Source organism: Fundulus heteroclitus, chromosome 3, assembly GCF_011125445.2.
Source record: "Fundulus heteroclitus isolate FHET01 chromosome 3, MU-UCD_Fhet_4.1, whole genome shotgun sequence".
In the NCBI taxonomy this organism is placed as follows: Eukaryota; Metazoa; Chordata; class Actinopteri; order Cyprinodontiformes; family Fundulidae; genus Fundulus; species Fundulus heteroclitus.
The window spans coordinates 31,628,420-31,640,650 of record NC_046363.1 but is presented as its reverse complement, the minus strand read 5'-3'; the positions used below and the strand labels follow the sequence as shown (position 1 = coordinate 31,640,650).

General features: G+C 36.3%; 1 protein-coding gene across 1 annotated transcript in view; it reads right to left on the bottom strand.

Annotated features, from left to right (window-relative positions):
• LOC105917771 (sialic acid-binding Ig-like lectin 14) overlaps positions 1–12,183 on the bottom strand; it is a 25,461-nt gene extending 13,278 nt beyond the window's left edge. Inside the window, exons 1-5 of the mRNA XM_036127807.1 lie at positions 12,103–12,183; positions 11,089–11,493; positions 10,498–10,815; positions 8,733–8,841; positions 8,551–8,648 (exon numbers count right to left, since the gene is read on the bottom strand). Coding sequence (XP_035983700.1) covers positions 8,551–8,648; positions 8,733–8,841; positions 10,498–10,815; positions 11,089–11,493; positions 12,103–12,163 — 991 coding nt within the window. The 5' untranslated portion in view covers positions 12,164–12,183. The remainder of the gene's footprint in view (positions 1–8,550; positions 8,649–8,732; positions 8,842–10,497; positions 10,816–11,088; positions 11,494–12,102) is intronic.
• Between the last annotated feature and the right edge of the window lie 48 nt (positions 12,184–12,231).

Here is a 12,231-nt window from a genome sequence, read left to right as displayed (position 1 = left end):
GAGATATTATTACTTATTTAAAAGTAGGATGGATCAAAAAACTTTTAAACATATTACAATGTGGCAATGGGATTGGGTTTGATTAGGTACTGATGCAGTGTCTACAGTCTACCAACAGAGGTCACCAAAGGTTGCTTTTTATGAGTTGTTTAGGCACTGACTAAAACTAAGATAAAAATTAGGAATACATTATATATTAATACACATCACTGAATTAATGAACTTAAGTTTTTTGTTTTTTTCCTTTCATACCTTTAACAGAGACAGTTGTTCTTTGACCGAAGACAAATCCATCCGCATTTCCATAGTAAAGACCATTTACTTTGAGCTCATATGATCCAGAATCAGATGTGGTGAGGTCATTGATCATGATGCTACAGTTTCTCTGACCCACATCAAGATCCAACAGCGAAACCCGTCCTAAGAATTCAGATCGAACCTTGTTTCGGTTGTTGTGAAATATTATTTCAGATTCCCAACATTTCCATTTCCATGATTCACATTTGAACCACACGATATTTTTTGGTGTAAACGCATCAGGAGTGGTGAAGGAACATGGTATCACAACACAGAGTCCAGCCTCGGCTGTTACTTCTCCCTCATTAAAAGTAATGCAGAATTCGCTTGAACAGAACGGTCTTCCCAAGGCGGATTCAACTGTTAATGTGAAGGAAAACACCAAGCCAGTTATTATTTCTTTTTTGTTAAAAACATAAATCATTTGCAAATCAAAGATGCTTTGTCGAACATATCATTGCTGTTAGCGTTCTTATTCGCAAATGTGACAGGTATAAATGAAAAAACATTTCTTGATTGCATTTTCAGAGCGATGACACTAGATTTCATTTGAAAGCTTAATATTCTCACAAACGTTTTAAGCACTACATACTTAACGAGAAGAAAAGCCACCAGATACCTGTATATGTGTTGCAAGCCATCAAAGAGAAAAGCACAGCTGTCCAGAAGAAGGTAAACATGTTATAATTCTTCAGATTTTACTCTCCCATTTCACAGTGAAGCCTTCAGTGCTGCAGAGGCATTAAAAAAGCAGAAACGGAAAGATAAAAAGTCCAACACTGAGATGTCAACATATCGTAAAAGAGGATGTGTTTTTTTTTTTTTCCACTCAGGTCATACCATTAGCACTTTTTAACATGGGGGCAGGGAAGGCTCCCTTTTACACAATTTTCACCCATCTGCTAAATTAAGGCTGATCTTGAAAACTGCTTGACAAAACATATTTTATTAATATGTGCACATATGAGTTTTGTTTAACTAAGGATTTGCATTGTGAATGGGTTGAAACACATACCAAATGCTGTTCTGAATTAGTTAAACTAATTTAAGCTTATTCCATGTTCTTTAAGATGAACTTTGGTTCTTTAACTCAGATCTGCAGTGAACCAGGATTCACTGCATTATTCTGAAGATGCTGCTGATGATGATCAACCACTTTGTTTTGTCTTTTGTTTCTTTTTGTCTGTACATATTTCCTTGGCATCTTTTTATCTTCATTTTGCTTAGTAGTTTATATAAGTTTCACTAGCGTCGTAGATGGAACTTGTTGATTGAAATATTTTAATTCAGATAAACACCATTCTATAGTGGTTCATTTTATTTCTGTTAATAAATTCTTCAACTTGAGGAGAAGTTGTCACTCCTTATTCTATATGTGTGCATAGTTTGCTGTTCAAAGAACGTCAGTGCTCGAATCATCCCTTTCAACTATTGTCCTGATATAAGCTCTGGGGCTGATATTCACCAGACAATCCCTAACAGACAGAGTTATTTATTAAACATTAAATAACTTTAAAACAGTGTGTAATTGCACAATAGCACACTTCAATACAAGGAGTGCTTTACATGATTAAAACACAAGAAAATAAACACAGAACAAAAGTAAAAAAAAAAAAAAAAGTTGAAATAAAATGTAGGAAATTTAAAACACAATAAAACATAGGAAAATGGAAACTAAAAGCAAATATTACTGATTTTAAAAACAGTTAAGGTAAGGTGAGTTTATGTATACAGCATGCTGGTGAAGATTCTCAGTCATCCAGGTCATGGTCATTCCAAAAAAGTAAAAAAAACAAAAAACAACTGGACTTTTTTCCGTCGTTTCACTTCCCATGCATGAAGCTTTCTCAATTCAAAATGTCAGGAGTAGTGTGGAGTTCAAAGCTTTATAGTATTGTTCAACAAAGGCCTTGCTATGGCTTAGATAACATGCAAATTAAACCGAAACAGGTCCAACCCTTAGTAATGGTGAGTCGTGAAGATCATTGTTGGCCTGCAAATTAAACTGAAACTGGTCCAATGCTCTGCAACAGGGAGTCGTTAGGGTCATTATCGGCCTGGCTTACAGGAGCAATGTTTTGATCACCTGCATGAAGGTGAGGCTTGAGGTGATAATTGGACAGATTCAATCCTATTGCTGTGTTGTAAGTTTTTGAGAGTTGGAACCTAAGGCCTGCTCCTCTGTTTTAAGGGTGATATTTCTCTCTTTACGTAGATGGCTTCCTTCACGGCCCTTTCAAACCATCTGTCTTCTTTGTCCAAAATGTGAACATTTTGGTCCTCAAGAGTGTCCTTTGTCCTTAAGGTGTAGGTGGACAGCAGAGTCTTGTCCTGAGGAGGTAGCTCTCCTGTGTTGAGCCATGCGTCTGTGAAGAGGTTGTTTGGTTTCTTCAATATAAAGATCAGAACATTCCTCACTGCACTGAACTGCATACACCACTCCGCTCATCTTAGGTTTGGGGGTTTTGTCCTTGGGATGCACCAGCCTCTGTCTGAGGGTCCTGTTTCAAACCAAACAGGACCTTCAGACTTTGAAAGTTTGTTCCAGATAAGTGAAGAATAGGAACTAAATGCTGCTTCCTTGTGTTTGGTTCTGGTCCTGGGTGTGCAGAGTAGGCTTAAATCAGAAGACCTGAGCTGTCTGGGAGGTTGATACACTGGCAGCAAATCTGCAATGTATTTATGTGCTAATTCAGTGTTTTTATAGACTAACAGAAGTACTTTAAAGTAAATGGTAAATGGCTTGTACTTGTATAGCGCCTTTTCAAGTCCAACAAGCCCAAAGCACTTTACACTGCAATCAGTAATTCATCCATACACAACATGATAGTTGTGAGCTATGCTATTAGCCACAGTTGCCCTGGGGCAGACAGACATAGGCTAGGCTGCAATACAACGGCTCCACAGGCCCCTGTGACCACCGCCAGCACGCAATGCAGGTGAAGTGTCTTGCCCAAGGACACAACAACTGATATGGTCAGAGCAGGGGATCGAACCAGCAACACACCAGTTACAGGACAACTTCCAGCAGTGTTCTGTGAGAAGCTCCATGAGACAAAACCTACAATTTCTCCTCCATGCCTACATGTACTCTCACACAAACACAACTGTTCACTTGCTTAAAAACAACAAAATCCTCTCACAAACACCACTATAATCGCAATGTCTCACACAAAATCCAATAAACTCTCTCACATATGCTATCAAACTTTCTCACATATACCATCGGACTCTCTTACATACTTTGATTAAACAGGAAGACTGTTCAAATTCTCATAGTCTAATTGGTTGGTAACTCTCAAAACTAATCACATGCCCATCCACACTGCTACTTAGCAATGAGACATTCCCTACATTTGTGCTTAGTGTGAGACAGCATCACTTATTTTAGGCTTTTATTATTATTATTATTTATTTTTCTTTTTTTATTGTAAGACAGTAAGGGGAGTTTTACGGAACTGGGGACATTTAGTGCTTTAGCCCAGGCCCAAAATCACTTATTTTGCATGAGACATGTGCCTCTTTTAAAATTTATAAAAATGATAGAGGACATGTATCAGCATGTTGCATGTTGAGACAATGTGCGCTCGTTTTACTAAATTGTGCGCTCGTTTAACTAAATTGTGCGCTCGTTTTACTAAATCGTACGCTCGTTTTACTAAATCGTGTGCACAATTTACTATATTGTGCTCTCGTTTTACTTTAGTGTGAGCTCAATATACTAAATTGAGCTCTCATTTTAAGCATAGTAAAACGAGGGCACAATGTATTAAACGAGTGCACTATTTACTTAAACGAGCGCACGATTTACTAAAACGAGAGCACAATTTAGTGAGCATGGTTATAGAACGTTGTGTGCACGATCTACTTAAACGTGGCCACAATATGTAAAACGTGCACTCAATATTGTCTTGACACATGTAAACATTAGCACGTTATAGTATATTCGAGATCTCGATCTACCAAAATGCACCCACGAATAATTAAAACGTGTATTCGAATACATATTATTAATTTGAGGACTCAATTAAAAGAAAACGTGCTCACCTTTTATTAATTGAGGGCTCAATTAAAGGAAACGTGCTACCAAATTATCACGACCTGGAAAAAAAAATCACTTAAAGTGAGCTCTCCCGGGCTCCGTAATGTTTACTAAGGGGCAAATAAACGTGATTCCTGTCAAATTGACACAAATGACCTTTTTACATTTTATACTCTTGTCAGTGTTTCACTCCTGCAGCTCCAAAGGTGTTATTTGTTACTTTAAAACAAAAGCTGCTATCAAGTTTGTTTTTGTAAATCTTAGTCAAACAATAATATCCTAAAAATACATTTACTTTAATTATACTGATACCTTTCCAAATATAATTTTTTCTGTCATGAACAAGTTCTAATGTATTGCATCTTTCCAGACCTTCATTCCAGTTACGAGGAAACTTTTTTCATTTGTCCTGCTAATAATATTAAATAAAACATTTTATAACTTAATGTCTGTTATTCTTCACTGAGCATGTCAGCCATTAATCCCGTTTTTATTATTTACCAATTTCTGTAAAAAATTAGAAAAGGTTAAATTATAACTGAGACTCATCCTGGTGCTTTCATGGACTCTCATCTTTTGTCAGATTATCAGTGTTCAGGTATTGACCTGTTCTCGGCCTCCCTTGGTTATTTTATCTGATAATGTGGTGTTTGCTACAGACTTCTGTAGTAATAAAAAGACTCTTCAAACCGTAACTATATTTTACCATATTTAAGCATTATAAAGGAGTCTAGGTACACGCCCATGCAAGGACTGTACGCTTCCTAAGATGTCGTCAGTAAAATAATGTGTCACCACTTGGGTGCTATCTGATGACCTTGTGTCCCAGCCTTGTGTCCCAGACTGTCTAGGTGTGCATGACACTCCCAGGACTGACGGTCCACTTGTTCATCCCATTTCTACATTCTACTCATATGTCGCATTTCTAACAATCCCCCTGATGATGTGCCTAAATGACACATCACCAAAAATAACCAACCATATCTGTGTGGACTCGTGGAACGTCAGCATCCAGTCTGTCCCTCTTTTAGACAAATCAATCGCTCAACCCTGTTACCCCATACAAAAATCTATATATGATCAGGAGACTCCATCCAGCTAGCACGTGAATTCCATCCTCCCCCCACCAAGGACGGAAACGCTATCTCTCTGGTAGCCTCCTCGGTAGTGTAGTGTTGTTTGACAAGCTAACCCTTATTAACCTATATGTGCAGTTATTAAGAAAGGCAGAGAAAAAACACTAGCCCTAAGCACAGCAGAAATTTCTGTCTAAACATCATGTCAATCAGTCACTGTAGACCCTAAACGTTGTTATCTTCATCCGCCTCATTTTCTTCCTTTCGCCTCCAACCTGTCAGGGTCACCTTCTTGAAGAGGAATAATTATCACTCAATAAACAATTCTAACATTCAGGCATAAACTGATTATTAAAAAAATAAATAAAACACAGTGGTGTTTAAAAGGTGTTTGCCCCCATCATGATTTCTTATTGTTTTGTATGTTTGTGACATTCACGTGTTGTACAACATATAACAATTTTCAAATATTAGTCAAAGACAACACAATTGAACACAAAATGATGTCTTTAAATGAAGGGTTTTATTATTAAGGGAGAAAAGAATCCAAACCTACATGGCCCTGTGTGAAAAAAGTGATTGGCCCCTAATAACTGGTTGGGCCCAACTCAGGAGCAACAACTGTAATCAAGCAATGGCGATAACTTGCAACGAGTCTTTTACAGAACAATGAGCTTTGGCCCACTCATCTTTGCAGAAATGTTACAGTTCAGCCAGATTGGAGGGTTTTCCTGCATGGACAGCCTTTTAAAAATTATTTAGTTACCTGCAGAGTGATGTTTGGTAAATCATTAAAATAGAAACTTTAGCTCTTAGCTTAAAAAAACATATGGTTTTTATTCATTTCCTCTTGAGTTGATTCCATGAAGTCTGAAGGGTTTTCCAAGTTCTTCCTTTTCTTTCAACATCAAACTTTCAGGAAGTTTATATATTAGAAACTCCTCTGGACAGCAGTGCTTCTTTCATGAGACTGATTGGATTAAAAATTTTAACTGTGACAAAAAGGATGCATATCATTTAATAACAAATATAAAACCCCTTAGTTAAATAACTTTTTTGAATTGGTATCCACTAATGATGTCATTTACTGACATTTTAGTTCCTCATTTTTACAAGGTTGTGTCAATGTGCTTTCTTAAATGTGTAGATTTACGGTCAATAAACAGCAAAAAACACTTTGCTGTGTTTGACATCTTACATGCCTGATAATATCCAAATGTGCAATCATCTGAAGATCAACCTATGCACAAATAAACTGCAAAACATAAGAAAAGATTCAAAGTGAAAACCATTTATTTTGACTAGTTTTGAATAACAACATACTGCTTATGTCTGCACAGCGCACCGATTGACCAATTCCAGTTTTAAACTAAAGATTTTCTAATGTTCAGTATCTTACTGTTTTGATTTTGAAGAATTAAAAGTTCAAAGAACCTGAGGGAACTTTTTACAAAGAACTGACCAAAACAATATCCCTGTTGCAGCTGATTTATGTGCCTCCGTCTTTAATAGCAACTCTTTCCTCACAGAGTGCCTTCACAGCACAAGCAGTTGATTGTCACCATTTTAAGAAATATTAAAAAGTCCTGAAGTATACTGACAACACAATGGTCATCTTCTGGGACGCTGATGAGTCGGTCTATAGCTTATTGTGTTATTAAGCACATACCTGGCAATAAAGCTAATTTTGAATATGATTTTAACTGAATCCCAGCAGATGGCGGTAGAGAAGTATTCAACGTTGTTTAAAATACAGACAGCCAACAGAAAATAAACTAGATTGGTTAATGTGTACCAATACCTGATATATCTAAACAAGTTTTTAGCTAATGTAACAAAAAGTATGGAAAGGATAAACATCATCATTACAAATTCTCCAAACATGCAACATATTTTTTTCAAATAATGGGATGTGTTGGATTTGTGGCAGACATAGTGTTTTCCTTGGTGGCAAAAAAGTTACATTTTAGTCTTATCTGATCAAAGAACCTTCCTCCATACATTTGGGGAGTCGCCCACATGCCTTTAGCAAACTCAAAACATGCATTCTTATTTTTAACACTGAGTGAGGACTTCCTGCCTGGATTGTTGGAATGGTTGAAGAAGAAAATTGGAGAGCCTGGATAGAACCAATACACTCACATACACACAGTGAACATCAACACTTTGCACAGAAAGGCTCAATCCTGGATTTGAACATTTGAACTTTAAGCTGCAAAGAAACAATGCTAACAACTGCACCACCATGTGGTGGAATATAAGCATGTATTGTGTAAAATTACTGAAAATTTCAGTCTTTCTCTGTACATCTCGAACAGCATAAAATAATTTAGTTTTGAAAAATTCCAGGTTTTACCATAATAATTTTTTTTCATTTAAATTATCTAAAATCTCCTAAAAATCAAGTATGAACAGTTTAACGATAAGGCAAAAAATGTTTTTTAAAATGACTCCAAACTGAAAAAGGATGATGACATGTTTATCACTACCTAAAAATCCTCATAAAGACAATTGCAGAGGAAGCTGTTCATCCACATTATTCCCTCATGTTTTATTTGTTTTACTTTCTGTACCACGGTATTTTTCACACATGGTTCTGCACATCCCTCTGAGTCCTAAATGTACTGATGTTCAAAGTCAATAAGACTGGTTTCTTAATGCACACACACAATCCCAGACAAATTGTAACAGCAAATGTTTGGAAAACCCATAAAGTGAGAAGTAACCTTACAAAAGGACAATGCAGAATTTTAAACAAATACCTACACTGGTCAAAGTTCTAGACATGAGAACTAACAACTCCATACTCAACATAAAAAAATACTCAATAAACAATATATTTAAATTTCATAACCTCACCTAAGAGGGGGAAGAAGCAAAGAAACTACAAATTATTTGACAAACCTACACAATAATTCATCATACTCGTTGCATCTGGGGCATATATTGTGACAAAACTTATTCTTATCAAAAGCCAGTTACTATTTCTTTATCATAAACAATTTAAACAAAGCTCTTTTTTTCCTTTTCCAGAACACATAAATGCTATTTTTCTTTTATAAACTTGACAAAAATCTAGTTTTCAGCTTGTAAGATCCCAGTGACAGCGATCCCTGGTGACGTGTCAGTGTGGACGGTGGACAATGACATCATACTCTGGTGACGTATCAGCTTTTTCCAGATACATGTACGTTTGATCAACTTCATTGTGTTTCATCTTTTTTCTTGTGTTCCTTTTAATGAAGAAAAAATTGTTGCAAATGTACATCATATATAACTGGGCCAATAAAGCATGAAATAAACACAACGTAACTTACCAAAGGTGCCACATGCAGATCATGCAGAAAACAGTTACACAGAGGGAAACCCCAGCAATGACCCAGGGAAGAGCTCCATAACCAGACCCACAATCTTTCACATGATTAACTGTAAAATGACAGAAATACGGATCAAACGTGGTGAACTTCATTTAATGTGAAATAGTCTTTGACACTAATCCACAGACATTGAGTGAATATTTCAATCTACTTAAATATCACAGTATTAAATGCTTATGAAATTCCTTTTTTGCAGGTACTTTGCTGAAAACACAGTGGTGAAATTTTTGCTGTCTTCTCGAATCTAAGTTAACATACAAAATAGAGGAAATACGCATTTTACAGCAGTGGTTTAAAGTAACACATCTTGTAGCTGTACCTCCTTCTAACAGATCTTGATGGACTATGAGGTTTTTCTTTACTTCCCCATTTTCATTGCTGCTGGTGCATTCAACAGTGATGTTGCCAGGGTTTCTAACAGTTAAGGCGCTGTTGAGGATGTGATCTGACACCATGTTAGTGACAGAGTACTCAGTATGATTCTTCAGCAACAGCCATTTAATGGTGGGTAAAGGGAACCCTTTACTGATGCACACGCAGGTCATGACTTCCGTATGAAGCGCACATTTAGAGCTTTTCAGGATCTTTAAAAACACTAAACACACAGCAATCAATAGCAATCAATGCCTTAAAATTTCAGAAGAAATAAGAAAACTTTACACTTGAAATATTGATATCTGGTCTAAATACTGACCTAGAAAACCAAATAGAAACATAGACAAGATAACTTCATTGTCCAACACGTTTCCTGGGACTGAAATTTGTCTTTGACATCTGGCAACAATTCATACATAAAAAAACACATAGTTTAAAAAGCATAGGTAAAAGAAAAGCATTACTGAAAAACAATATCCAACACACAATGATCTGAGCAGTGACTGAGTAAAGAATGTCTTATTGAAAATGTAACCAGCAGAGGGACAAGGGAGTCCCTTATAGGGAGGGAGTTTTTATATGTTTGTGTTTATGGGGCTCTTAGCCTTTTGCAGAAGACTAATTATTTTACTGTCTTGTTTAACTACCCGATTCAGCTTGTTCTTGTCTTTGACTAGAACAAGCTGAATTTCCATACCAATAGAACATGTTAAAAGACAAGCCACTTTCAATAAGTGCCCAAACCAACTGAAAGGTGTGCTTGTTAGCAATTAAACTCTTTAACTTCCAATAAATAAAGAGATGCTGCCTTCCTTTATTTAAAGCCACCATTTAGCTGAAAGTTTAGTCTCTTTTCTATAACTGTTCCAGGGTTTTTAGAATCAGTAACATGTTCCACTTCCTGCTTTCTCACGACAATATGCATAAACGGAGGTCTGGTCTGGCTGCTCCCAAAAATTTTGTTTCATCTCTTCGTGACAAATAAAAATTTTAGCCAGTGCAGCTTTAAATTAGATCATACATCAACCTTCAGTATTTAACATTATTTGAAGGATACTGTGGCACAGAGGCAGGATGTTCGTTTTCAGCAAGATAAATTGATTGTAGTGAATAAAAAGGAAAGACTATGAAGTCATTTCTAGAAAATGGAAGAGTGTAAATTTAAAACATCAACTCTAATGTACAGAGACATAAAACAATTATATTTCTTTGCCATTAAAAAAAATATCTGTGACTTTCTATCACTGACACAGTGTTTGATGTGGCATTATTCTTTTCACACATTTGAAAGAAGAGTCTCTTTTGAATTAGGTTTGGGGTTCATACTCACAGTTTACTTTTAGAATCAAAGTCTCCTCAGTGGTTATGTTCCCTGTGAAGCTGACCTTACAGGTTATTTTGCTGTTGTGGTGCTCCGCTGATGGGTTTAAGGTCAGAGTTGAGCTGTGTCTCTGTGTGACAGCAGTCAGGTTCTCAGCTCTTAAAGCAGTGATGTTTCCTATCATAGATTCATTTTCTTCTTTTCCTCTCCACATCCAGGTGATTTTAGGAGGAGACCCAGAGCAGAGACCAGGAGCAGTGCAGGTCAGAGTGGCCTGTTGTCCCTCAGTCAGTGGAGGAATAGTCACTGTGGACCTCTGCCTGAGATCTGATGGAAACATGGTTCATATGAAGATATTATCACTGATTAAAAATTAGGGTGGATGACATTTTTGGATCAAAGCTATTACAATGTTGCAATGGGAGTGGGTTTGATTACACACTGATGCAGTTTCTACAGTCTGCCAACAGATATCACCAAAGGTAAATAGTTTTTTAGACACTAAAAACTAAAACTTAAGGAAAACTAGGAATACATTGTATATTTATAAACAGCCCTGAATTAAAGAACAGAATTATTTTCTGTTATTGTCTTTCATACCTTTAACAGAGACATTTGTTCGTTGACCGAAGACAAATCCATCTTCTTTTCCATTGTAAAGACCATTTACTCTGAGCTGATATGATCCAGAATCAGATGTGGTGAGGTCATTGATCATGATGCTACAGTTTCTCTGGCCCACATCAGGATCCAACAGTGAAACCCGTCCTAAGAATTCAGATGGAACCTTTTTGTGTTTGGTGTGAAAAATTATATCAGAGTCCCGACATTTCTTTGTCTTTGATTCACATTTGAACCAGACAATATTTTTTGGTGTAAATCCATGAGCAGCGATGAAGGAACATGGTATCGCAACACAGAGTCCAGCCTCGGCTGTTATCTCTCCCTCAGTAAGAGTAATGCAGAATTCCCTTGAACAGAACGGTCTTCCCAAGGCAGATGTAACTGTAAATGTGAAGGAAAACCACAACAATTTTATTTATTTATTTTGTTTTGTAAAAACTTTGACATTTACTTTAAATTTGCAAATCAAGGGCAGATCAGGTGTCTTGATTCAATTTATATGCAAACTGAAAATATTACATAACTGTAATAAGTAATGTGCAATAACTAATGTGCAATAATCTATTTAATACACTGTGCTATAACCCATGTAATAATCCTGAAAGAAGCGACATCTGCTGCTATCACCATGTGAATATGTGTCAAAAAAAAGTGTCAATACATATGTATATACATATATGCATATCTCAGTATATGTACATATGACATCATCTGCCTACTTCGATTTCGCCTGTATTTTTATTCTTATCTATTTGTTTTTTATTTTTTCTCATTTTATTTTTGATCCACTGTATATATGAAGATACACTCTATATAACTGATGCACCTTTTCCCACTTTTGGCACCTTCTTCTTACTATTAACCATTGAGCCGATGTGACAAGTAAATTTCTGCAATGTGAGATCAATAAAGACTATCTTATCTTATGAAAGCTAAATATTGTTATATACAAATGTTTTAATCACTACTTAGTTTAACAAAAGAAAATACCTGTATGTGTGTTGGAGGCCCTCAGAGAGAATAGCACTGTTGTCCAGAAGAAGGTAAACATGATGTAAGTTCAGATTTTGCTCTCCCCTTTCACAGTGCAGCCTTCAGTGCTGCAGAGGCATTAAAAAA